Below are 26,522 nucleotides of genomic sequence, written 5' to 3'. Positions count from 1 at the left end.
GAAAATTTTCGTGCTTTCATTAGTTTTTTTCTTTAAGGGTGACGTTATTCGCCGTTGACAATTTCTTAAGTGCCTTGTGACGCACTTACAGAAAGTCTACATATTATGTATTTTTAAGACTAGTGTACGTAGCTTCAAAACTCTATGTGAGTTACTTGTTGCAATGTGTCGACGTATAACTAATTCACACTGCCTGTAACGAGTGCGAAGTTACTGAGCGCACATTTGTTTCGAATGTTACAATCAAGAGACTTGACTGAAAATATAGATATCAACTGTACAGTCGCTTCAGTTTGGCAGGTTGCGTCAAAACGACCAACACTCGGTGTCGTTGCAACGACATATTGTTATTTACACGGTGAGAATTTTATAATAACGGCAACTAAAGTTACAGTTACGGTTACCAAAGAAACATAGTAAATAAGTGACAATTATGCCATTTTGGTGCTCTAGAATATGTAAGCATAGTAACGATTACTATGATCACTCAGTAGCCACTTCAGTGGCACATTGTAGCTAATAACATATTCACGTAGTAGCGGCTACCATATTGACATAATTTCCAAAACTTTGAACATATTCTTGACAACAATAATACCGTTTACCATGCTGTGAATGAATAATCTCTGAGATAACGACGAAAGTATTAGAAAAGTGAGCCAGTGGTCGTTTTTGTCGACCTACTTCTTCGTACCACGTACGACCACGTACGAGTTCGGCAACTGTTAACAATCGTCTCGAAATTTTGTAAAGTATCGGTCGAATGCGATGATACTGAAGGATGCAGAAAAATTGAAGTGTTTCTTACTTAATTTTTTCTTTAAGAACGTGGTAAAGTTTCGTGGCGGATGCACTGTAGTACGTAGTTTGACAAGATTCCAGACGACGTCAAGCCCAGAGCCTTGCCCGGAGCACACGAAATCATGCAGTAAGTCGCGTGCCGTCGCGTCGCACACACGAGTCCGTCGCGTCCGTCGCGTCACGGACGACGCTGGAATCCGCGTGCACGAATCTCAAGTTCCGCAATAGATGAGGGGTGAAGTTTGAAATTCCGGTTCAGTGGCTTTGTGTTTATTCACGAAAATGACTGGAACAAAAATTTTATATAATAAAATACAAAGAATGTGTTTATTGTTAATTGATGTTCATCGATCAATGAAAATGTAATTTAGGAAAAATAAAAAAACTGGCAAGCCTCGAACCCGGGCCGCCAGCGTGCCAAGTCCCACTTCACCACGCTCGCTTTCTCAACCGGTAAAAAATTTTAGAGGTATAGCTAGTAAAAAAGGGAGTCACACGAAAATTTACTGAGAAACAGGCTTATTGAACAAAATGCCGTTAACCTAGTATTCAATATACCTGAGACCCATCGATCATCCTTGTTAGTCAGGTTCGTAAGTATTGGACTTACAATTTGGAAATCGCCAGTGGATAAAATCAGTGATATTTCGATGATGCAAAAGTGGATTTGCTGAGTGTAATTTTGGCAAAATTTCACAACCACACCGAAGAATTGAGTGGAATTTCAGTGAATCACAAAGTCAAAGGAAAATCGTATTTCAGCCATTGCAGCATCGAGCAACGCTTTCCTGACCCAATCACGATGCCACTACAAACGCAGTGTCATTAACGCCCCAATTGCAGCGATCGTTTCCCCAAAATTTGCCATGCCCCGGTGTATTTCAATCCGTCGTCACACCGCTGCCAATATTTCACGTCTATGTTACGGCGAATCCGCCCTACAACCCCAATCTGTGGCATTCAAACACTATACGTTAGTATCAGGTTTTCTTAATCTGGAGTAATTTTTCTCCCGGTGTCCGCTTATCAACTTCCACTTTCGATTTCAGCTCCGCCTACATACGAAAGAAACCTATGCGGCTGAAATATCAGATCCGAGGAAGAGTCCGTCCACAGTAACGATGCACAATTAACGGACATGTGAGCTAGACGTTGGAACTATTGCACTAATGCGATTCTTCATCAGCGTATGTGTAACAAAATACAATACATCACATATTATACATATATACAGCTTGCGAAGTATGTGAATGTCATTATTTTTCTAGTATTTTAATTATCTCAGTTATGGTCATCGCCATTCGAAGCGGTGTAGTGCGCGTTGATCCGATGCTACTCACGATCATTTTACACATAATTATCCATATATATATAGAAAATTACGAGAATGAAATAATAACCAAACCTCAAAGCTTCTTCGCAACACATGGAAAAGACCTTACCTTCCGGCTCGTATAGAACGAAGCGAGATGAGCACACTAGATAACGTGACGTATAAAACATAAGCTTTTCGATACCTTCTACATACAGCCACTCTATAATTGAGGTTCGATGATAGAAAAAAAATAAACAAAATGCCGGAAATGAGCTACCATGTATACAAATCAAACTTCAGCAATCTTCAGTCAAAGGTTGCCAGCTACTACGCAACGCTTGACCGGTTATCTTACGGAACAAAGCTTTTTTTTCGACTATCCTCACAAACAAAAATAGTTTTGTAAGCCCAAAGTGTGTATAGCGTTTCTCTCAATCTAATAATCCACTCGGTTAATGACGGATGGATAATTTTCGCCTGCAGGTATTCATCGCCACGGTTACTTCACTGTACTCTAATAATATTAGAACTTGCCCTCTCGTCCGACCGCCGAACCTAGAAAAATAGCTTACAGTGGTAAGTCGATCTCTGTTCTGTACACGGAGAGAAAAATCTAAGAAAAATTACCCTGCTGTTACTAATGGTGATGTAAAAGACACCTAATGCAGTTTTTATTGATGCATGTTACAAAAATTGTGGGTTTTTATGAAAAAAATTACTACCTTGCCTAGAAACTATGTATTTCGACAGCACAAAATTTAAAATGTGACGACGCATTTTTCTGATGCAGCACGGTAAAAACTGCATTAGGTGTCTTTTACATCACGATTGTAGTAACAGCAGGGTAATTTTTCTCAGATTTTTCTCTCCGTATACCATGTCTGGTATACGTGTTCGAACAACATTGATGTTTAATTGAATAATTTCAGCTGTCCAACGCCATCACTTTGTTCGGTGCCGAATTCGAATTTAGGGTAGAATTTGAAGTGTGGCCAATCAGCTTCGAATTCTATCCGCAACGGGGATGTTTCAATTTTTGCCACCATGCGGGCGCCACCATAGGGTTCAAATGTTTACGCATATTTCGTATGGGTTGAGCGACTTTTTATGTCATTTTTATACGTATACAAATTGGTCATTCCACGGGTCAAACAGAGCGAGATGGACAATCGCGTTTATCACAGAATCTACATCTATATACACTTCAAAACGTTTGTCATGTAATCTAGTCGTAAAGTCGTTGGAAAAGCCTTTAAAATCTACATATAAATATGCGAAACTTGTCAAAAGTCGAGTTTCATCACGAAAGACGAGAAATAAGTGATAACGTTTCCGCAAGGTAGGCCAAAGGCTTCTCTTCGCGGTAAATAAAAGATAGTGCGTCGGATCGCACGCGTTTATTTTTATTTTTTCAATGGACTTGGTGCGATCGGCGCACACTTATCTTGGCATCGCCCATACGGAACATTGTGCGCCTACGAGGTGGAATCTGACCGATCCAAGACCACCCGTGTCAGCTGCTACGCAAATTAAATATTTGACCGTAAACGACACCGGCCGCCTTAAATTAATCAAAATCTACCTCCGTACGCATACCTAGGTACAGTAGAAATTTTAGCCGGTAATATACCTACATATGATACACTTCAGTCGGTAAGAGAATCCATCGCCGTGTGCCTACCTAGGTACAGTGTAATGTTGGCCGATAATACACCTACATACGATCCACTTCATTCGGTACGATGAAGTTTTTATACCTGCGACTGTTGGTCGGCTCCAACGATATAGCAGTAAAACGACGTCAGTCACGAAGGCAAAATTTGCTTTTTTATCAACGAGTATGTTGGCACAGAAGTGATGAGACCCGTCTGACGTGCACCGAGTTCCGTGCATTCGTGTATCCACGAATGGTACGTGCAACGATGAATGCTTGATATGAGATAAAATTTTTGAGCAGCCTAATTGTTCTAGAGAAATGTTCAGATAACAGAATAAATTATAGACACACGAGCTAGATAAGCTGAAGCGGTGTATATTTTATGCGACACGCTAATCTAGTCGTTCGTCATTTCATTGACACAAATCATATGAAACAAAAAGACGACATTCTGCAAGCATGCGCGTTTGTTATTTGTTTACGTGTTTAATTGTTTTCCCTAAAAATGAAATGCGTATTAAGTCAATTTGTTTTTCGAATGTTTATCCTTGCGATCCCCTATCAATGCTATCCTATAATGTATGTAATTATTGTCATACTGTATACGATAATTGTGTACTTTACATATATTGGATTAACAGCCAGTGCAGATGTTTGTGCAGATATCTCGAACCCGATCAAAACCGCACGTTAGATTTGAATACTTAGTTTTATCAGTTGAGCCACGCTTCAATTATAACATTTAATTTACTTATACTCGTTATCTCCGTACGTTACTTGTACGATGCCTATAATATAGCTGCGTATGGCACGGACGACAGTGTTTTTGGCTTACTCTTTTTCTCAAACGAGCGTTTGCTTCGTCTCATTAATTTTTTCGGAATAAATCTTGATAATGATTGAACTTCACAAGTTTAATGAGTACCTATATTGTATGTACCTACTTCCTCTCTCGTCCCGTACAGCAATGTAATTTGCAAGAGCTCGTATGTTCGTCAGACGTAAATTCGCGGATCTTCCGCATGTGGTTCCTACGCGGACTATCCAAATTTGCTCACGAGCACTCAACCTTTTCATGCGTTCCAATAAATTTATTTCCTTTTTTTAATTATCTCAGAGCAATACACTCTACAGACAGGGCCAAATTACCCAGTACGCCAACCACGCCATGGCGTGGGGGCGCAAGGTGTCTGAGGGTTTTTTTTTTTTAAGTTTTTGTGAGTGAAAAATTTTCTCAGATTATAAATTTTTTGACGATATTCATCAACAACTCACGCATCGAGTTCAATACGAAAATTTGATTTGTGGTTTTCGAAAGTTAACTTGTTTTCTTTTAACTATTTTCTTTTTCTGTAACCAATAAAAAGCCTCGAATGTATAACAGTTGACTTTTTTGGCTTCGTGCTTAATTTTATATACCATTAATGCGCTATCGACGATATTGGGATGTAAATTTCAGGTTTTATAGTTCAAAATGTGCTTTTTCACATGGCATTATTGATTAGTAATTATTTTAAAATCTTCAATTTTTCCTCGTAAGATGAATTTGGATAGTACGTCTTTTCCTACGATAGCCAAAATATGAATCGCTAAGTGGTTTTACATACGGTAAACAAAAAAATAAAAAATAAAAAATAGCATAAAAATGCTTTGTGTTGTAAAACTGTTTTACACTGTTTTTGCTGTTTAGGTGATCTTACATATGGTATAAAAAATGGAAAAAGACTAAGAGGGAATCATGTAGCACTTTCACACCGCTTTTTAAGTCGAAAACGTGAACATTTCACTTGAGCCCGGAATGAATAAATTTTTCATAACTTTATGTTTAAACATATATTTTTATGACTATTTTTGAATACAAATAACCTAACGTATTCCATATTTACATTATATGATAGTCGCATAATTCTAAAAGTTGATAAGAAAACAAAATATTTGGTCTTGCGAAAATAAAAAACTTGACGGTTCCGGTATACTGTCCCGAATTGGGCTAACGAAGAATACCTACAGACGTGTTCACTGTACGGCGATTACACCGAACTAACGAAAGTGTCTACGCAGCTGACTTCACTAACTGTCTCACAGATTTTTCAAGGAACAATAGAAGCCCCAAGGTCGCGGTTGTTTTGTGCAATTCTTACGTGAAGCAATGAAGGATTTTGGTCGATCCGTTTTGGGTCAGTGTACCTCAGGGGTTGAGTCACTGGCGCCGCGTTCGGTTTGGCGAACATTATATCAACAATAATTATACGCGGTGAATGAGACGCATGTACTAAGGGGCTGTGCATTATGTAACCTGCTCTTAATCCAGAAACGTGTTGACGTGGAGCAATGTTATATTCCAGGTAGAAAAATGTTATGTTATGCGATTGTAAAGCATCCTACAACTCAGCAATATGTAGTCAATCATGAAGCCGATGATTCTTTTTTAGACAGGTGATCCTTGTTTCAATAAGTCGTACACATATTCAAGATTCTCAGCCCTTTCAGTCGTTGTTCGAAACTTGCCAACCGGTATCTTTTTATTCCTCATATTTGCGTCAGACGACTTTTTTTTTCTTTTTTCTCCTCCTACAAATTCATTCTCGCGAATAATCGATACGTCGTATTTATAAATCATTTCATGGAGGCCCGAGCACGTTCTTAGGTCCAGTAAGTGTACCGTGTAACTGCACTCTACCAACAAATAGGTATACAAGTATAACGTCTCTGTGCGCAATAGCTGAACTCCGTTTGCCTACAATCAGCATTATCTTCATCGTGCTGTAGCGACTGAAATATCCGTCATTTGAAGACAATGCAAGTAGCTACAGGGTGTCGACGTGCCACCCCGTGGGTGTGGCTTCCTCGGAATGGGCTGGATCGTGTCCCTCGACTCGCCGATGCGACGGCTGATCGCGTGTTATCGGAGGGTGCAGAGTCCCGCCCACGTGAGGGTGGAGTCCGACGAAAGAGGAAGATCTCTAGCCGGCGCTGTCAAAGGGCTGCGCTGCACGAGCCGGATGACGAGGAGGAATCTCCCTGCACGCTACTGATCTCTGCAAGTCGCAGGGATATATATATAGGGATTTATGTACACCTAGGTATATCTATGATATCTATGTAAAACGCGATCGAATCCGAGGGTCTTTCCTCACTCGTGCGCGGTATTGATACTGCAGTCTATAACCGAACTTATCACAGAATTGCGCAATGGAACGCAAGCGGGTACGTATACGAATTAACTGTATAATAAGGTTCGTACGACATATACGTCGTATTAGGGTGTAATATAGGTATATTACACCGAATTCGATTAGGTCTACCCGTATAGTAGGTACTAACATGCTGTGCCTCGTGGAGTAGCAAATGCTTTGAATAAACACTGCCTGTAACCTTAGTGTACCTATTACATATCTACTTATACATTTGACTATATGTGACTCTAGAGTATAGAGTAGGTACAACAGACTTGCGCAATGACGCTACATATTAGTATAATCTTAGTGCATAATCAGCGTCAACCCTTTTGCAATGAAAATTCGTCAACAACGATCTTCCCGTCTATCGTTCTACTTCGCGTCGTTACACCCGTAGTTGAAAACTTCCCTGAGCGGCACAAAAAGTTCGGCCGTGGCGTTTGCAGCTTCTATAATCGTAAGAACAGGCCGAACTTAAAACCTCGAGTACTCTCAGCGTAATCGATGCAAAATTTTTACGCGACGGTATACCGGGCACGCGATCTCTAATGCAACCCATCTAATACCAGGCATACCACGTTCACGACAGGGTCGAGTTCGACAGTCGTGATAATTATTGCTGATCGCAGCAGCGGCTAGTCCGATCGATTGTCGTCAAATTGTGGAACGCAGCAGTATCGGTGCAGTGTCGCAGGCTGATTTCGTTGACATCTGGCTGACTCGGCTGATTTGGCAGGCAGGCAGTCAGGCAGGCAAGCAGGCATCAAGTGGATTTTGTCGAGTATTATAAATAGCGTACAATAAAGGCGACTGCAAACTTTTCCCGCTCGACGAGGATCGCGGGAGAGAGGGCTGCCCGCATGGGCGAAGAGGTGAAGGGGGCGGGCAGGGGAACGGGGTGGGGGGCTGGGACTCGGCGCGGAGAGAGGCGAGAACTCGGGGAGCCAAAGGCTGCGCCGAGAAGTTGCGCGCTGTTTGAGCGCATTGAAACCTTGCGCCATGTTACCACGGTATTCAGTCGCGCGCCAACTCTCGAATCGTGCGTGAGTTTTATCTCGTGGTTCTACACGTTGCGGACTCCGTTGGCGCTGTTGATAAAAAAAAAAAAAATAAGAATAAAGAAGTCAGGTTTCGTGCGACGCTTCTCCCTGTTGTGTATATCATATACGCGAACAAGGAGAGGAGTTAAAAATAAAGGAACATTAAAAGAGCGCGAGAGTAGAGTTATAAAAATACATACGCGCGGACACTTATCCGATGAAATTGAAAGCAACCGAAGAGCGAAATGTACCCGTACCGTTGGCTCTAGATAACAGACTCATCGCCGGGGGCAATAACTCACACGTGTTCCTCAACTCCGGGCAATTTAATAACAAACACGTAATACGCGGGCTAATTCTTGTGAGACGCGCGTGAATGAGCCTGGCCTACGCCTCCCTCCTACGACTGACATTATCGCGGAGGCGGGTCGTCGTCGAACACGACCGAGATACTCGCGTGTAAGATATTCGGTGGATGAACAGTGTGCAGCGAGGAGCGGATACGTCAGGTATACGTGGTGAACCTTTGCCGTGGGGTGCGGAGGGTTTTTTTCGTCAGTACAACAAGAAAGTATACGTGCGCACTATTGTATACCGATATTGCGCGCACATACGCAAGTGAACATCCCACCGCATACTCGAGGTTTTCAAGAATTTTGATAAAGTGACAGTTTGTTAATTTGAAAGTTACCGGGCTTTTATGTGTTATACATTTATACGTATATATAACAAGGAGGGAGAAAAGTAGCAGGCCGTGCGTTCCGCATCGGCGTACGAGAAGAGACTTGGAAGAGTTTGAGTCCGCGGTATTATGCGGGAGTGAAGATAGGTGAAGTTCGAATAGTCTGTCAATGATGGAATCACCGGTGATGTACGAATCAGCTGCGCATCAGGCGCAGTCCCAAGGTGTTCCGGCGGACCTTAAGAAATCCTCCCAAGTGTTGAACAACAACTCGGCCCTTCAAGTGAACCACAACCAGCAGTCCGGCGGCACGGGCGGAACGGGGGTTAACAAGGTGTCGGCGAGCAAGGCGACCCTCAACCAGCAGTACGCCGAGCACTGCGCGGCAGCGGGCGAACTGACGGACCTCAACACACCCGAGATATCGCTAGATCTTCAGCATCTGATCGACGATTCACACTTCAACGATGGACTCCTCGACATGTTGGGGGGCGGTAACGGGAACGGGAACAACGCCAGCGGCGGCGGCGGCGGCGGAGGCGGAGGCCCAGGTTCCAACGGAATGAAGCACTCGCGAAACGCCGGGTTCCCAGGGCGAACGACGCTCGCCTACATGCCGCAGCCCGTACACAGCGGCGCGAGCTATCACCAAGGGAGCAACAGCTGCAGCGACAGCAACAGCTCGAGTTCCGAGTCCCCCAGCATAAAGGAAGAGCCCCTCGACCCCGCCGACTATCGGCGTCACTGCCCTCAGTACCCCGCAGGTGCCGGCGCCTACAGCCCGGCGAACGGCGCCGGTCCCTTCGCGAACGGGGGGCCGACCTTCACGACCTTGACGCCCAGCACGGTCCCCGGGGGTCACCAGCAGCCGCGGGTCCCCATGAAACCCGTGATGTCGCACCAGCACCAGCACCAGCACCCCCACCCCCATCAGCACCAGCACCAACACCAGCACCAGCACCCTCAGCATGCTGCGGCCGCCGCGGCCGCGGCAGCGGCGAGGAAACAGTCAAAGAGCATCGACAAAGCGAGCGACGAGTACCGGCGTCGCAGGGAGCGGAACAACATTGCGGTGAGGAAGAGCCGCGAGAAGGCTAAGGTCCGTTCGAGGGAGACCGAGGAGAAGGTGAAACTACTCGTCAAAGACAACGACCTCCTCAAAAAGAGGATCGAACTCCTTACCGAAGAGCTGAGCGTCCTCAGGTCGCTCTTCAGCAGCGTCGGCGTGGTACCTGAGCAGCTACAGCGCGAGATCTCGAGGCATCTCGATCAGTTCCAACAGCACGCTGTCGGGCCCATGTAGCAGCGGCTCCCGCGATCCTCCCGTCAAATCCCATGCAAAGCTCGTTGCTTCGGCCCTCGAGCTCCGGCTTCTTCGCTCCGCCGTCCCCAGGGAGCGAGTAGCTATTCGAGGAGACTCCGAGGAATAGAGCTGCAGGAAATTGGGCCCGATTCGTCGCGCGACACCCACGTTTACCGTTACGCACGGTCGTCGGTCAATAACTGCGGCATATTCATGTAATAATAAGCGAAAATTGCTAAACGAACAATCGTATAGTCGTATATGTATATGTACAGTGATTTAACGAAGAACAGTTACATTATTTATACACCTATTACGACGGCCATGACTGTATGTACTACAGGTATACGAGCTTCCTCGTCCATGTATTGCGTGTGCATTACGACCCGGCGAACAGTTCGCGTGAACCGAAAGGATTCGCAGGTGAGGCAGGCAAAGTTGAATCTGTTTAGGTGATACCATGTTTCGCGTTAACCACTCTCGATTGACCGAACGCTTCACAGAATCCTCGTGGTACGCGCGTATACGTTGAATGTACAATATGAATGCTGTGGGGTATAATTGTGCAGTATAATTGTGGTATTGCAATTGTACATACATTTCATTATTATGCATATCTACCTACATAATTACGTGTATATGCGTGAATGGGGCATCGTCACCTACACAGTTCCCGTGAGCCTGTACCTATCTACCTACCTACCTACCTACCTACCTACCTACCTGGTATATCAATCTAGTTGCGTGGGCATTGAGAACTGGCGACGACGGCCTTCTCCGCTTTCATTTGATTATTACAGAACCGCCATTCTATCATAGGTACATACCGCAGTCTTCTATACTCAAGATGAAATTGCCTGTGTGTGTACCCATTACTTATACGCGTATCAACGGTGGGGTTGTTCAAACGGTCGTGCGGAATATCGATGCAACGTGACCGCTGCCAGCAGCCCGTAATATTCATTTCTTACCTAGGTTTTATAACCTATGTCCACCTTAATCTTACGTTAGAAAAAAAAAAGAAAGTAAACGTCCCGTAAGATCGGGTCGTCTCTGCGCGAAGATACTTGGTTCAACGGTTCAATTTTTACATGTATTGTAACAAATTTACATCGTTGTATATTCCGTTCATGGCGTTGTGATTACGTACAATTATTACGTTATTATGATTATTGATAGATATGATATTGTTATATCAATTATTATTGTTATTATTATTATTATTATTATTATTATTATCATCATCATTACACACTTTTTCGTAAATGCCCCGTCGACATGATCATTTGTTTGACATTTATGTATGCAGTCACATCATCCTATACTGTATATCATAAATTCACACCGATACGCCGGAAAACACCAAGCAATTCATGTACACATAGGTCCGTCGTTACGTATGAGATTCTGCTAAATTGCGATTATCGTCATTATTATAAGTTGTATAAGAATCGTAATCATTATGTTTGATGTGTAACTGTTAATTATGATCGTAGATATTATCGTACGCTAATAACAATAACGACATATATATTTGTTGTTGTTGTTGTTGTTATTGTTACTACTACTGATACATATTATCATTATCATCATCATCGTTATTATTATTATTATTATTATTATTATTATTATTATTGTTATTATTATTGTTAATATTAATATTATTACCATCACTGTCGTAAATAATAGTTACCGAATATGCTGTACTAGCTCTATCCATAGAAATTTAATGTATTTATAATTAAGCAGTTTTATCTCAAGCCCCCGATCCGACACTGTACTATATGTCTGTTATCCGCATCCCACAATAACCTGTTGTATTATAATCATAAACATATGCATATGAAATACAAAAATATATATTAAATATGTATATGTATATTTAATATATACGTATGTTAAGCGTAAAATAATTTTAACTATGTAATGTATAGAAAGTTTAATACGTATTTTCATTAGAGAATTTAATATTATTATTGAAAATATATACTTATCGTAACAACGTATTTTATTTAGACATGTGTTTGAGCCATCGTCTGCAGTATCGTGTATATAGTATACTTACATGTACAACAATAAACGTTGGCTCAAACGCGGTCTAGTTATTGAGTTACCGTAACGTGTGAAGCAGGCTTCATTTGTTCATTTGTTCATTCGGTTGATTGTGCGAGAGATAGGAAGAGAGCGATTGAGCTATTTTATTTTATGTAACAATAATGTAAAGAGACAGATTCGTTGTGAATGCGTGCGTATAATAAATAGTATACATACATATATATATATACATATATTTATATTAAAATTATATATATACATACATGTATATGTATACAAATTCTACACCGTACGTTTTAAGCATGCATTGTGTATTTACGTATATTCACAACGTATATGATATTTATGCGCCGAGATTAACCGGATTACGGTGTACGGTTGTCTATTATACACATACATATATATGTAATACTTATATATAAATATGTATATTTACATATATATGTATATCATATATAGATATTTATCTGATAATTGTCTATATGCACAAATATATTTTGATATAAAATTTATAACGCCTTTTTTTACTCATACAATATTCCGCATATAATTCTTTGCCATACCCAATCAACGCATTCCGTATTATCCTTTGTCAAAATTAACCACGTCGAGTGATTTTTAATTTCAAACACAGCACGTACAACGTACGTTCGAAACACCACGGTATGCCTGCGCATCCCTGTGTTATGTATACCTATGTATGCAGTGACTTACTGCATAAGCGTAGGTGTATGTATGTACATGTGTATAATATCTGCCGATGTGCGCAAGGTTGAAATATAAGTATTTAAAAAATGATCTGAAAATACTCTCTCTTTCCATCTTTTATTTACTCAAGTCTGATCCCGTCTTATACTCACCATCGCGATATGCCGTCTAATTGTAATCGACATACACATGTAATATATGTATAATATATATTCTCTCGCTCATCGTCGGATGGTGTTAAGGGTTTCGTCATCTTACGATAAAAAATCTACGCATATTATACGAAAGAGTACGAGACATGTGTGATGGACGATGATTTTGATAACTTGAACGACGCCGATGGTATTCATATCGGAGGTCCAGTCAGTTATGTAACTCTTGCATGTGAGACACGCGTTTGTCATCGAGCTCTACCTATATGTGTGAAACCTCTTACATTGGTGTAGTTAAAGATTTACATTGCTGCAGACTTCCCCGCCAATCCGAGCAGATAATACTGACACTTATAATTACACACGATTAAATACCGATACGAATATCTTTTCTAAATACGTCTCTAAGCTATAGCATGGATCGAAGACCTCTTGATAGGTTCTGAAGATCATCTATTGGACAAAATCTGTTGGGCCACCGTTTTTCCAGGATTTATGGCGTAGCAGCGTTCCAGCGGCAAAAGTGACGATTGCCATGATATCTAAACACACGTATCGAGCTGAAGATTATCTGATAGTTTGGTATTCGATTTATCCACTTAAGGTTCCAGATCCGATTGGATCGGTCTGCCCGACGATTGCGTCCGGGCTAGAACCGTTATCGGAACCAGCCGAGTAACTATTTACTGTATCTACGTATTAATTGTCCATAGCGATACGTATTTACATTATATTCGCGAGGTAGCATTCACTTTCTAATTGAGGTTAGAAAAACTTTTAAACGCCTTGGGCATAACTTTTCCCAAACTTTCGTTCCTTGAAAATTGCTCTGAGGAAGAAATATTGGGTTAATACGACGCGACGTGTGCAGGCACTGCTTGATGACTGTGGTTTTCAAAGTTAATCATGTCAACACCTTGTATCCGGATTACCCGTCGAAGTCCATTGTTCAAAGAATTGCGATGTTTATTACGGAAATACAGAGAGTCTGATTTAGTGCAAACGCTTACCATTTTCGATCGGTATTTCAGAGGATTTATCCGAACACAGCAATCCGTGGTTCTTTGGAATTGAAAGAAATGTCGCCGTTATAAACAAAGTGATTCAAGCAAATGCTTGAAGTATCCAAACTTTCATACTTCGTCATACGCACGATCGGACACAACTGCAGTCAATCGGTAACGATTATTAAAAGTATAAGAATCAACCGTACTATGCAGCAATGTACAGTTGAAGTTACAAGCCGCAATGTCTTTTATAATTAGTTTATAACGTTTCGGAAAAACCAACTCTTCTTGTTATTATTAATGCATCGAAATGATAGGAAAGGCTGATTTCGGGGAGAAGGTTTATTACCGCGAATCTGCGGGTCGAGCCAAAATAAACAATTGAACGCGAGCGACAGAGACAGCTCGATTTTCAATTAAGAGTCGTATGTACCTAATGCTCGCTTGGCGAAGCCGTAGGCATTGAGCGAAGTCGAAGCTCGATCATCTACGCGATACGTAGTGTGAAGCGGGGCTTCACTGTTGTTTTTACGCTATCTTTACCCGCGCTTGTCGATCAGACACAATTAGTCGACTCTGGTGTGCTACCTGCACCGTGGTGGATAATGAAGAGAAGTAAGCTCCCTGTTTTTGCAAATTGTTCACGTAATAATGTGCATCAGAAAGCTTGAGCTTCGTTGACGCATTCGTTTGTAAATACGTGTGCCACGCTTTTCAGCATCGAGGCTGATCGCGAGTCCAACTCCTACGACGTCCGAGACTATCCGGAGCTCGTTTTAGCTCGAGCGTTTTTCCGGCTACTTTCCCGAGTCTTTTCGTCGACGTATCTCTGCGCTTCCTTCCACATCTGGCTACTGCAGGCGGGAGTGCGAGAGCACTACATTCTCGCCAACACGACGCACGTACGAATGTATAAATTTGGGATATCACGTAGGGTGGTTCATATTTTGACTCTTTTTTAACGTACGGCTCGAAAGATTTGTGACGAATGCTGGAAAAAAATTGTCGGCAAACCTGGAGGAGGTAGGGAAATATTGAGAAGTCGCTAGCAACTATAATTATACAAATATTGCAATAATATAATTGGTAGCGACCTCTGAATATTTTCCCACCCCCTCCAATTTTTGCGATAGTTTTTTTCTCAGTGTTTGTCACAAATCTTTCGAGCGGTACCTTAAAAAAGAATCAAAAAAATGAACCACCTTAATACATATGAGTACTCAAGGTGCGACCACCTTGCTCTTAGCAATGTGCAAGTGGGAAATTGTCGGTGATCAAATAAACACGTTTTCAGGCAGATTGAAAATGGTGCTTTTATGTCATTGCAATTCCCTGGAAAATTTTCGATAATGAACACGACAAATAGCAGTAAATCTTAATACAATCGAAGTATTAATAGTTTTTGGACATAGGTAAATGTCAAATTTCTGTTTTCGCCTCGAAAGAGCGAAAAACACTGTTTCTTATTATTGCCGAACAGATGGTCACCAAGTGTCGGGAAGTGGAATACAAAAAAGTCTAGAAGGCTGTAAATAACCTCCACCAGTGTTGTTCCTCAAAACTACGCCAAATTTCATCTGGCACCTGTTGGACGTTGAATAAGTTGTTACGTTCAACTATAATGATTATCAGTATCGTGTACATGATTTTTGTCTTAAGAAAAAGAGAATTCATTCAATTGTCGGATCAAACGATATTTACATCGAGTACAAATCCACAAATTGGAACCAACGCGTACCAAGATATGGAATTTTAAAACAAAACTCAAAGTTGCAACCCTACGACGATAGGAATAATACTGATTAGAACTATATATTGTAGTTGACTGTACAACATGCACAGGCAGCACGAAAATACAAACTTGACTTTGGCCTGCGGTCAAACGTCCCTGTAATTTATGTATCTATGTCTTGAGCTCGGTAGTATTACGGACACTATGAAACAATTTTTTTAGGCGAATAACTGATGCTAAAAACTAGGTGTCACCATCAGAATGATCGCTGGTTAGTAATTTGATTTTAATTTCTTCATACGTGACTGTTGACCTTTTCGCGACATTTACTTGAACAGCTGTCCGTGTTGTTTACGTTACAGGTTTCCAGATTACACGATATGCAAACATGCGAATGAATTGTGACAAAATTTTTCACGAAACGTTCAAACGACGCCGCTTTACTCGCGAATCCCCATTTCCATCCATCCATTTGATGAACTTTAGAAGAAGCAGGAAAGGTTATAATCAAAGCTGTGCAGGGGTTTCGGTCGACGGGGCTGAAAAAATAGAACCAGCGGTTTGCTACGGCTGGCAGAACAATACGTGACGTAATTCCGGGGTCGAATCCTCGTTGCCTCCTTTACGCGGTACAACTTACTCACAACCGCGGCCACAGGAAAGTGAAACTCTAGGAAACCGGGTCACACCTACATCGCGGCATCGGCGGGAGTTCGCGCTCTGGTGGGATCTCCGCGTCGCCACCGCGTCGCCGCTGCAGGCGTGTAAAACTCCGGCCTGTGGAAGTCATCGCACCATGCTATAGATTCCAAGGTTCTTCCGTCAGCGAAGAAGCTCAAGCCAGTTAGCCAAATTCAGCAAGATCCAAGGGTGAGTCGGATGGTGAAGAACAACACTATGGCCATTTGATGCAGTATATATATACCTATGTATGTGCCGGAATCGAAAGGTGCCTAGATCGCACGGAATTGGTAATAAGATCTTATCTCTTTCCTCGCTAACACGGAGAAAATTCACCTCTATTTCTTGAATCACGTGTGGCGTTGCTTTGGCGATTTCTTGTTTTTACCTAGGCGTCCGTTTTGGTACCGTGCGTTGGGCAGGTGTATTATAGAGACGCGAAGTTGACGATTACCTACAGGAAACTAGGGTGAAGGGCGTTTGCAAATTGGTATCGGTGATAATTTATCACCATAGCAGTGCGTTAACGTGATATAGGTAAGTATAAAATCCATATAGCTCTCGGTGAATGATATTCGTCGCGTGCGTATGAAAGGAACGAACGTGGAACCAACCGCGCCGCGTATTCATAATATCTACCGACTCGGGCCGTCGTACGATACGCAGGCGAACGCACGCACTCACGCACTCACGCACTCACGCATTCACGAGCACATCAAGACCCGCAGATCTACACGCCTAGGGCTGGTCTAGTATGCGACCCATATTCCACGCCTGCATCTCTATATTAGACACATGTCCAGGGACGCGTCTAACTTCGTACAACCCCGGCTCTCCGATCCGCTGACGTAACGACACCGGTTCCTTTTGCTCTCCGCGATCACTCTCGTAGACCAAACTGAATTCCAGTCGTCAACTAGCTCTAGGTATGCACGTATATACTTACGGATACTTACGCACAAGTCGCGACGGGCACCGTTCTCACAATCGGTGTCGGTATGTAGGTACGCAGGGCTGCGAGTATTAGTTCGACTCTGGAGAACGAGATACGACTCGGCGATCCAAGTGCATTTTTTGAGTGACCGCAGGAAACTGGTAGGGATAGAATATCAGTATTCACTTCGAATCCGGAATTTGTGCGAGATACAAACGACTGTCCGCGTTTCAAAAATGGATGCGTTATCAAGTCTGTGTGCAGTGCAGTTATTTGGCAGTATTAGCCTCACGAGCAATGCAGGATATCGATTTCTGAATATCTCTGGAATCGTTGGCGTTGAGCTGATACGCTTTTAAGTTCTTTTCAACAATGTAAGAGGCTTTAGTTTATACACGTTGATGCGTTCTGAATAATTAATTATACGTTTAATCCGGGAAAGCAAGTTTATCAGTTGGGTAGGAAATGTCTACAGCGCTGTTTGAAGGCGAACGACAACGTTTTAAAAAGTTTTATCCATTATCACAATACCTGAAGCGTCGAGATCACTTTGCCACAAAATTAAACGCGCCTGTACTACACGCACCTATATCGGTCGAATATCTGTACTGCGCGCTGCGTACCGTATCTACCTACGCAGACGTATCTCATGCGTGCGTAAATGTATCTAGTTTCGCGTGGGTCAAGTTGTCTGTATACAATCTACGCACGTACAGATACGTCGGCATGTGTTAATGCAAAAAGCAAAGCTCGGCGGTATAAAGAGCGTGGATTGTACATACACGTAGACAAGCTGCCCGTGGTTATAAGCGTTTGACGCTATTTTTAAAATTAGACTAAACTCTCACCTTTGACTGTTATAGCCTTACAGACAACTTGCCACGACAGACGACGCGTACTTTATTACGGATCGTTTGATCAAGGAAAAGTTGGTTCGACGAGATGCTTCGTAAATCAGAAAACAATAATTAGCAATGATCTATAATAAACGTTTCACCGTAATTTCTTATTTGTTCCTTTTTTCCATATCCTGTAACGAATCTTTCACTTTTCCGACCTTGAATTAGGGAGGGTTCGACACGTTGGCCACCTGCTAGCTACGTTGTTAGATACACATATATTATATACCAGCAATCCGTCGCGGCTCCGCCCGCGAATATTTTCAAATACCTCTTGTGGCAAAACTCTTAGATACAGTCTAAGAATTTTTTGTGGATCTCATTGAGACCTTGGAAACTCAGCTTGAACATTAGAACCTTCCTCTATCTGTCAGAGTTTAGTCAGAGTTCGCTTGGGTGTGCGATCCAGTTCCAGCTTGGCTCACCAACATCGTTATATGTCCCAAACTATTCATCTCTTTGTAACGAAATGTAGACTAAAACCTATTAAAACGTTGTAGTTATCCAAAGATCGAAAATCCAAAATCGGTTCAGTAGTTCTAGAGTTATATGCGAACATATACGGACAGACAGATAGAGAACCGTCGAGTTTTATGTATGCATGTGGAAGAGAAGATTACAGCGCTACAAGCATTAGGGTGTTTCGGAAAAAGATAAATGGCGATGTTCCACCGTGGCACTCCCTAAAAAATTTGTCTAGGTCAAAAGAAATATTCTGTAAAAAGTGATTGTCTTACGTTACGTGGAAAATTGCGCTCATTTTATTGTTTACTTTTTTTTCACATTTTTTTGTATATGTGAAACAACACGTTGTAGCTCTTCAATTGTTATTTCTTTCCTGACATTTATATTCAATCCAAAGATTACGATCCATAACACAGTCGTATTTTAACCGGGAATCTTACTCTCGAAAATTAAAAGTTTCTATTGAATTATAACTAATTCATGAGATTAAGTTAATAATGAAAAGATCGTCGGATAAACTTCTCAAACATCAACTTGAGACTTTAAAGTTATAAGTGTGGGTCTTCTTAGTGAAGTAAATTGTTATCATGATCGATGTAAGCAGTAAGAAAAAAATTTTACTCACGATTCGTCATTAATTCAAAAAGATGTGTGTGGAGGTGAAAAATCAACTGACAATGAGCGTGATCTTCCACACAACATAGAACGCTCATCTATTGTCAGAACCTTTCTTTTAACCTAAACAAAATTTTTAGAGGGTGCCGTGGTGGAAAATCACAAATAATTTTTTTCTCAAACATCCTTAGAAGCATATTGGCAAATTGTCAGCACCCGGGTCATCAAAGAAAGCCACGATCAGTGATAGCAAGCGAGCTCTTGAAGCTCGACGAATGGTATCTCTGATAGGTACAAACTTACATAGGCAGCCATATAATCCACGTTGTATCGGGGCGCGAGGATACAAATGTGTGTAGAAATCACTATCGAAGATCTGCCTGGAAGTCAATATGATTTGGCTTACTAAAAGTTACAGTTCTCATCTCCAACTGGGTTACAGGCGGGTTGCCCACCCTCAACTAATATTTAGGTTGACCTGACTTCGTTATACGCGCTCTCTCGCCTTCCGCCTGCACATTCAGCTGCTGCTGGGATGCTGCAGCCGAATCACGAATGTATTTCTTGTCTTTCCTCAGGCCGCTTCAGAGTTGCTCGTCTGTGAGTCCATGCACGACAGATTAAACATGCACCCAGTAACCATGCCCAAGTGCAATTCGTACGTACGTGCGTGCGTGAAGATACCCTAACTTTAGACTGACCCCAGTTTATTTATATTCAATGTTACCCTCCGTTTTATATAATATGCAACTGACTTAAAGCTGGCTGGTTGCCTACAATGATGGATTACACCTTATTCAAGCGATGGAAGTCAGTGATGTTTGCGCGTTCTTCAATCTTTTATACACTCGCTTCGAGTTACCACCGTTTTTCGTTGAAATTTTCCGAGAATACAGAATGCGTCAAATTGTACTCCAAGTACCAATAGGGGATGAGGTTTTTATTCGATTTCCAGGCCAACTGAAAGTAGGTAGTGATTGGCGGATGTTGTGACACTTACCACGTTATTCCTGTGCGTAGATAATCGAGGACCACAGTTGTCAGTCTGATCGCAGGTGGCGCACAATCGTTGGTCTACTTTGCCGCGAAATTCCGGTGTTCCGAAATGAAAAAGTATTTCGTTTGGACGTTTGAAGAATTTAAACAGGTTAGTTTGCCATGGTGCTTTTCTCCAAATGAAAAGAAAAAGATCTTCTGTAAGGGAAATGAATTTTATCGTAATATTGTATGCTTGAATTGGAATTATAACCAACGATGGTGCTGCCACCAAGCTTCAAGAGTTGGCAGTGTGGTTCCCCATTAACCTCAATTATCATAGATTCACGTTTATGATGGTTGTTTTTGTTTCTATGACGATGACTTCGTGCAGTGCTTGTTTAGAATACCATTTAAACGATAAAGGTGATTAAGGTGGAAAGCGGAACTTGGTTTTCATGTATTTGGAAATTTGATTGATTGCAAGGTCCTTTGATGATGTTTGTCATACACGGAATATTTGTCGTTTGCCATATTTTGAATAATTTCTATCCTTTATTTATAAATTAATATTGACGATTTGAGATCAATGGTAACGTGAGAAACATAATAATTAAGCGATAAATCGTTAGTCCCTGACTACATAAATAGGTATACCGACCGTGCAACGTACGCTAAAAGGTGTACGAGGCGACTCACCGGATAGAGCCTAATTCAAAAAGAAAATGATGTAGGTATACCGGGTGAGGAGAAGGGAGAGGTTGATGCGCGCGGGTTGATACGAGCAATAACGGAATAACACCGGGACTTTGTTATTTTGTTATTCGTTTGAAAATTCTTCAATCGTCACCGCCTGTCGTGGATCGCGCGGCTGTTAATTTTTCTGGATAATAATACATGTATATACTCGTTATAAATATATTACAAACTGTACTTGTGTAACCTCGCATTTCACCGATCATTATTAATTCTGATTATACACGTGATGCTCTTATATACCTTGCGCTATATTATTCATTGTGTCGTCTCTACATCAAGGATTTACACCCATACGCTTTTTGCAATTTCTAGTTTTTTATTGTTTTTTACAATTTTTTACCGGATCTTTCAACATCAGGAATTATCGATTGCAACAATTTACATCCTATCATACACACAGTCAACCCAAAGGCACGTTTGGTTACCGCATTGGTGTGGATCTAAATTCTCACAAGAAAGGTATCCCAGGTCGATCTCTCCGATTTGATTTCTTTTGTAGTATGATATAGCAGACTAAAATCTAAGCGACGCGTATTGTTTTTTTCATCCGACATTAAACACTTCAAGGGAGTGAAACCACCCTCCAAAGTGAGGCATGCCAAGGTGTGATCTGGCAATTTTGTTTTTTCAATTATACGACAAATTGCCCCTTGACGTGGCTTACTTTGGAGGGTGGTTTCACCCCTTCAAAGCGTTTAATGGCAGATAAAAAAAAACACGTATCGCTTAGTTTTTAATCTACAATAACATATTACAAAAGTAATGAAATCGGAGCGATCGAACCGGGATACCTTCGTTGTCAAAGGATCGAGGCATTGGTTGGTATCCAGTACGGTAGCACGTACATAGAACCATCCGCATACTTACCATAAGATAAGGAATCTGTAGGCTAAACCTGAGTATGAGACAGTCAAGAGCCCCAGGGCTGTGGATTCGGTGGTGCGACCGCCTCTGTCACTCTCACAATCAGTGCAGCTACCTCGTCTGCATTCCCGCTGACGGGTGTAATTGCTTGCCTGCTTGCTTGCCTGAGGCGTCCGTTGTCCAGCTGCGATATACTTACTTACCGGCACCTCGGGACGCGAATGGCAATTACTTACGCACCTACCTATAACGTGGGCCGATGGATCTATCATATCTCTGTTTTTCTACAAGTCTCTCGTACTCACTACCTCAAGGCGACCCCGCGCGCTCGTTTGCTCTTGCCATTCGCCGCGCTAAACGCGTTTACAGAACCACTCTTACTCTCTTAGAAGTTGTAAAAAGTCTTACACTGCACCTATTACCTCTCGAGCAGTTCTTACGCTCGATCTTGCGGCACTCGGTGTGTCTATGCTGCCGATGCTGCGGTCTTATTGCGTGCTGTGGGCGGAGAAAAAGTTTATGAAAAAACTTTCGCAAAGAAACGAAAGTATAAACAAGATATTGCGACACGTGCATTTTTTGTCCTTCACATTTTCCTCGTTTTAGAGTTTTGCAATCAACTATATGTTGACGGATATTTGAAAAGAAAACGGTCGATCGGACCGGTGTGAGCAATTAAGTCACAATCAGAGGAATAAAATGAAACTAGGTGTTTCTGTTAAAGTCATCCACCATACGAAAGAACTTGATCACTAGTTCATTCGTATCATCGGTTTTTCATCTGGTTGAAGGACTTTTCCCAATTTATCGGAACGTTCTTACTAATCGATCTTCTTATTTATTTTTCTACATTCTTCATTGGGGAAACAAAAATGAGTGCACAAGAAGTCTAAACTAAAATGAATAATACGCTTTTAGAGTGTTTCAATAATAATCGAAAAACCGAATTGAAGCGGTGTGCAAAGAATGCTGTCGAGGTTCGAATTATAGGAACAGCACAGGACCCGCGGCCTTGCCGGAGGAATCTAGGAAGAAACCTTCGACAGTCTCGTTTATCGAATTCTCGGATCAGTAATCGGTGTACTTGTATCCGTATATATACCTCCGTAACGGACATTTATCGCAAGCGAAGATGGGAATTGTAACGACGCGGCGGAAGACTCGATCCGTGAAGTGAATGGAAAAAACAAGGTCTCGTCTCGTGTGTCCCGGAGTTATTTCCTGTACGCTTAGCTCGTGATTAGTTTTCCTTACTTCTTCTCCCAGCCGCCTATCATGTCTACAGTGTTAACCGACTCGCCTCCGTCATCCTTTGTCATTCTATACCCGCAGTGTTAGCACTCGCATTGTTATACTGTCGTACAAACGTGATAGGAACCAGTACAACTTACCGTTAATACGCTGCAATTAGGGGGTATGTTTCATTCCGTACCTAATCTACTCCGTTACGACGTATCTGCACATCAAAACTACTCAGCGATGCCGTAACCTTTCTAACCTACTGAAAAATGTTTACATTTTGTTGTTCGAGATGCGTTAGAGGCATGGACAAAAACTAAACATTCTGAACTATGCTTTGGCCGGAGTAAAAACGGATTCGTACGGGAATCGGTAGGCTCGAGTGTATAGGCCGCATTTACGGTTTACGTACCAGCGTCAACGTGACTGACGTAAAGAGTATGGAATGAAGACGTCTTTGTTGTTTTATTCGCTCTTAGCTTCCGCGGTCCCATAGAATCATTGAATTTTGTAACAAACCTTTCGCGCCAATGTCTCGGTTTGATTCTCACCTAAAAACGAACAAGTTCCCAGCTACGCGTATAACGTAGCTGCGTAATTCAATGTGCTTTTAAAAGTCCAAAGAATAAAATGTTAGGCTTATTCTTTCGGTCACTGTGTCTGCAGTTTTTCGCAAAAAAAAAAAAAAAAAAAAAAGTAGCGAAACACATGGAACGATTCTTGAGAAAGCCGTTCAAACGAACGAAGCTTGAGCTGATTATCCGATTATTATTTCTTCGTGCTGATACAACGAGCGGATAGAGAGCGTCAGCGATTCTTGTGCACAAGAAAAGAGCAGGAAATTTATCGAACATGCGCGAGGACGACGAGGAATGGTTTTTTCCTCAACTATGACTCCTGCGGTTATAATTACACCTTGGTGTGTGGAACTTCTTGAATCTTCATCGGTTTGCAGATTTATAAGTTTTACCCCGCGGGGATATCTTATGGTATGATATTTAAGATAATATCGTATAAACGTAAAGTTCACAAAAACTATGAGATTACCGCGGTTCTTCAAGCAGCAGCACATGTTTATTAACGTGCATATATTTTGTACCCACACACGCGTACCGCATTCTTAAATGATGTAGCGAGTGCTGAATTGAGCGGAAAAAATGCAGATACGACAGATGACTCGACACATATGCATCGTTATTTATGGGGTAGAAGTCTCGGGGGGGCGTTGACTTTTCAATAATGATCGTTCGTTGTGCCGCGGTGAAGTCGCTGATAGAATGAATTGGTCAAGCAGAGAACCGTGGTGCTGTGATGCAAACGCTTTCTTGCGCCTTCGCGACGGATGAGAAAAAAGTGATACGCTCAAGTACACGAGATAAAACCGCTTACCGCGCCCTCCTCGCTTCGCCTACTTTCGTTGCTGTTCTACAGGCGATTATACAGGCTGCTCTATCCCTTTGAGTCACAGTGGTCAGTATTCTTACCACCTGTTTTATACCAATTTTTTTAATACTTGGAGAACTTTGAAAACATATTTCTTTGCGGTTTTTTACTATTTTTAAGAGTATCTTAATACGTTTTCAATACCCGAGAGAAATTGTTCCGATACAATGTAAATTATCATTGTTAGAAACAAATTTATTGGAAAAAATCTTGAAAATTGAAATCATAATTCATTTTCGAGAAAGTTACTCCTGTACACATATTAATGGCTTACATAAATTATTCGTTTTCGGGATCGCTGATTACAAATCGGAAGTCGTATTTTGAAAATTCAGTATGGCGAATGCAATCAGCGACCACTAAAGCCACTGCATAGAGTTTTTTAACGATAATATGCAAAATACTAGCAGATTTCGAGTATCGAACTTGGCATCTTGTAGCTGATTTGTGAATTTAAAGCAGTAAATCGATTCACATACGATTTCGAAAAGATCACGCAGCTCAAATATCATGTAACCTTACGATTCAAGTGGTGACAAATTTTTGCGAGCTCAAGAAATTGTGTAATCTGTGTAATTTTTCGGTATACTTTGCACTTCTTTGCTCTCTTTCGTGTTTCAAGTGTAAAGACCTGTAATATAATTCAGCGTTAAATTGCCGGAACTTGTTAAATCATCGTCTGCGCTTGACGGACGCGACATTTTCCAATTATTATACAATTAATTGCTTTCCATTTAATGAATGTGACCGTTAAATATGTAAGGTTCGCTCTTTTTGAACAACAGTTCGATACCACTATAGGTATGTAATTAGTGACGGAAGTCGAGGTGATGAAGACTGCAGAAAATCGAGCATTCTAAAATTGTAAATTTTGATGCGCTTACTGAAAACAGAGACGGGAGTGAAGTAGAAAAGGAGAGAGGGGTTTTCATTTTCTTCAATCTAACTAGTGAAAATTTACGTTTATTATTGTACCTACAGAATAAGCATTTCTCAGAGATGACAGTTTTGCAGTTTTTACGATTGTCAAATGCCCAAGATATATTTACGAGATGATTAAAGACGTATATCTTATCGTAAACTGGCATGATATTAAGAGGAAAACTAACTAACTAAATTCTGCGTACAAAGAGGTGGTGGTCAAAGACAAGATCACTCGTGCTTGCAACAAGCTAACTGGGAGAAGACGTGGTTTTCCTTTATCGGAATTAGATTTAAAATATCATTCCATATTCGTGTAAACACAGTTTTTCTTGTCCTCGAAAAGAACGTTTCGCAATTATTTATACGCTGTATATAAGAGGAAAAATGTTCGCATATAAATGTATACAACTTATTGCTGTGTCAGCGATCTCGGAATCAGTATACGTAAAAGAATGGAATAAAAAGGGAGACGGAAATACGATTGTAACGAATAAGGTAAACAAATAAATATACCAGCTGAAATTTGTTATACCACCGTCTCGCATTACTCATTTACACCTACGTGCGTACTTAATTTCCCAGAATTCGATGCGATGCGAAGATAACCAATGCAGCTGACGCGCCGTCGCCGCATAATGGAAATCCTCAAAAGTATTTCTAAACATGGGAATCCAAGTCGGGGAATTGAGGAAATACGATTAAATCAGAGCACGCTCTGTCACTTCTCTGCAATACCTACACCCTCGGGTTTTTCCGTTAACATTATACTTTTACATCTACTTTCCTTCAACGTCGGTATCGACGGGTATTATAAAGCTTATAATAGCGACAACGAAGTACCGGACGTACAAGGGAATCCGAAAAATCTGGTACTTGAAAAAATATTTTATAATACGGTGACAAGTCGAATGGTTTTCAGAATAATCCCAGGTTACCCAAACCTGGGTAAATGTTGACGGCTCTAATACTATTATGTCACAGGAATTTCAGCACCTTGTTTATTGCTTCGTTGATGCGTTCTAAAAGTGTAATTAGCAAAATTCGTCCAGCCTTATAAAGGTGTCCGATTACTGCGGTCATTCGAAGCAGGCGA

At 41.5% G+C, this 26,522-nt stretch overlaps 1 protein-coding gene across 1 annotated transcript; it reads left to right on the top strand.

The window, feature by feature from the left end:
• The first annotated feature begins 7,920 nt into the window (after positions 1 to 7,920).
• LOC124179245 (CCAAT/enhancer-binding protein-like) lies at positions 7,921 to 11,064 on the top strand. The gene has a single exon (XM_046563470.1). It carries the CDS (start codon positions 8,844 to 8,846, stop codon positions 9,975 to 9,977), a length of 1,134 nt encoding a protein of 377 aa, XP_046419426.1. The 5' UTR covers positions 7,921 to 8,843; the 3' UTR covers positions 9,978 to 11,064.
• The last annotated feature ends 15,458 nt before the right edge of the window (positions 11,065 to 26,522 follow it).

Source organism: Neodiprion fabricii, chromosome 3 (genome assembly GCF_021155785.1).
Source record: "Neodiprion fabricii isolate iyNeoFabr1 chromosome 3, iyNeoFabr1.1, whole genome shotgun sequence".
Lineage (NCBI taxonomy): Eukaryota > Metazoa > Arthropoda > Insecta > Hymenoptera > Diprionidae > Neodiprion > Neodiprion fabricii.
This window is presented reverse-complemented; position numbering and strand designations above follow the sequence as displayed.

Excerpts from the sequence above, each read along its gene's own strand:
- LOC124179245 (XM_046563470.1), top strand. The coding sequence starts at position 8,844 with ATGATGGAATCACCGGTGATGTACGAATCAGCTGCGCATCAGGCGCAG.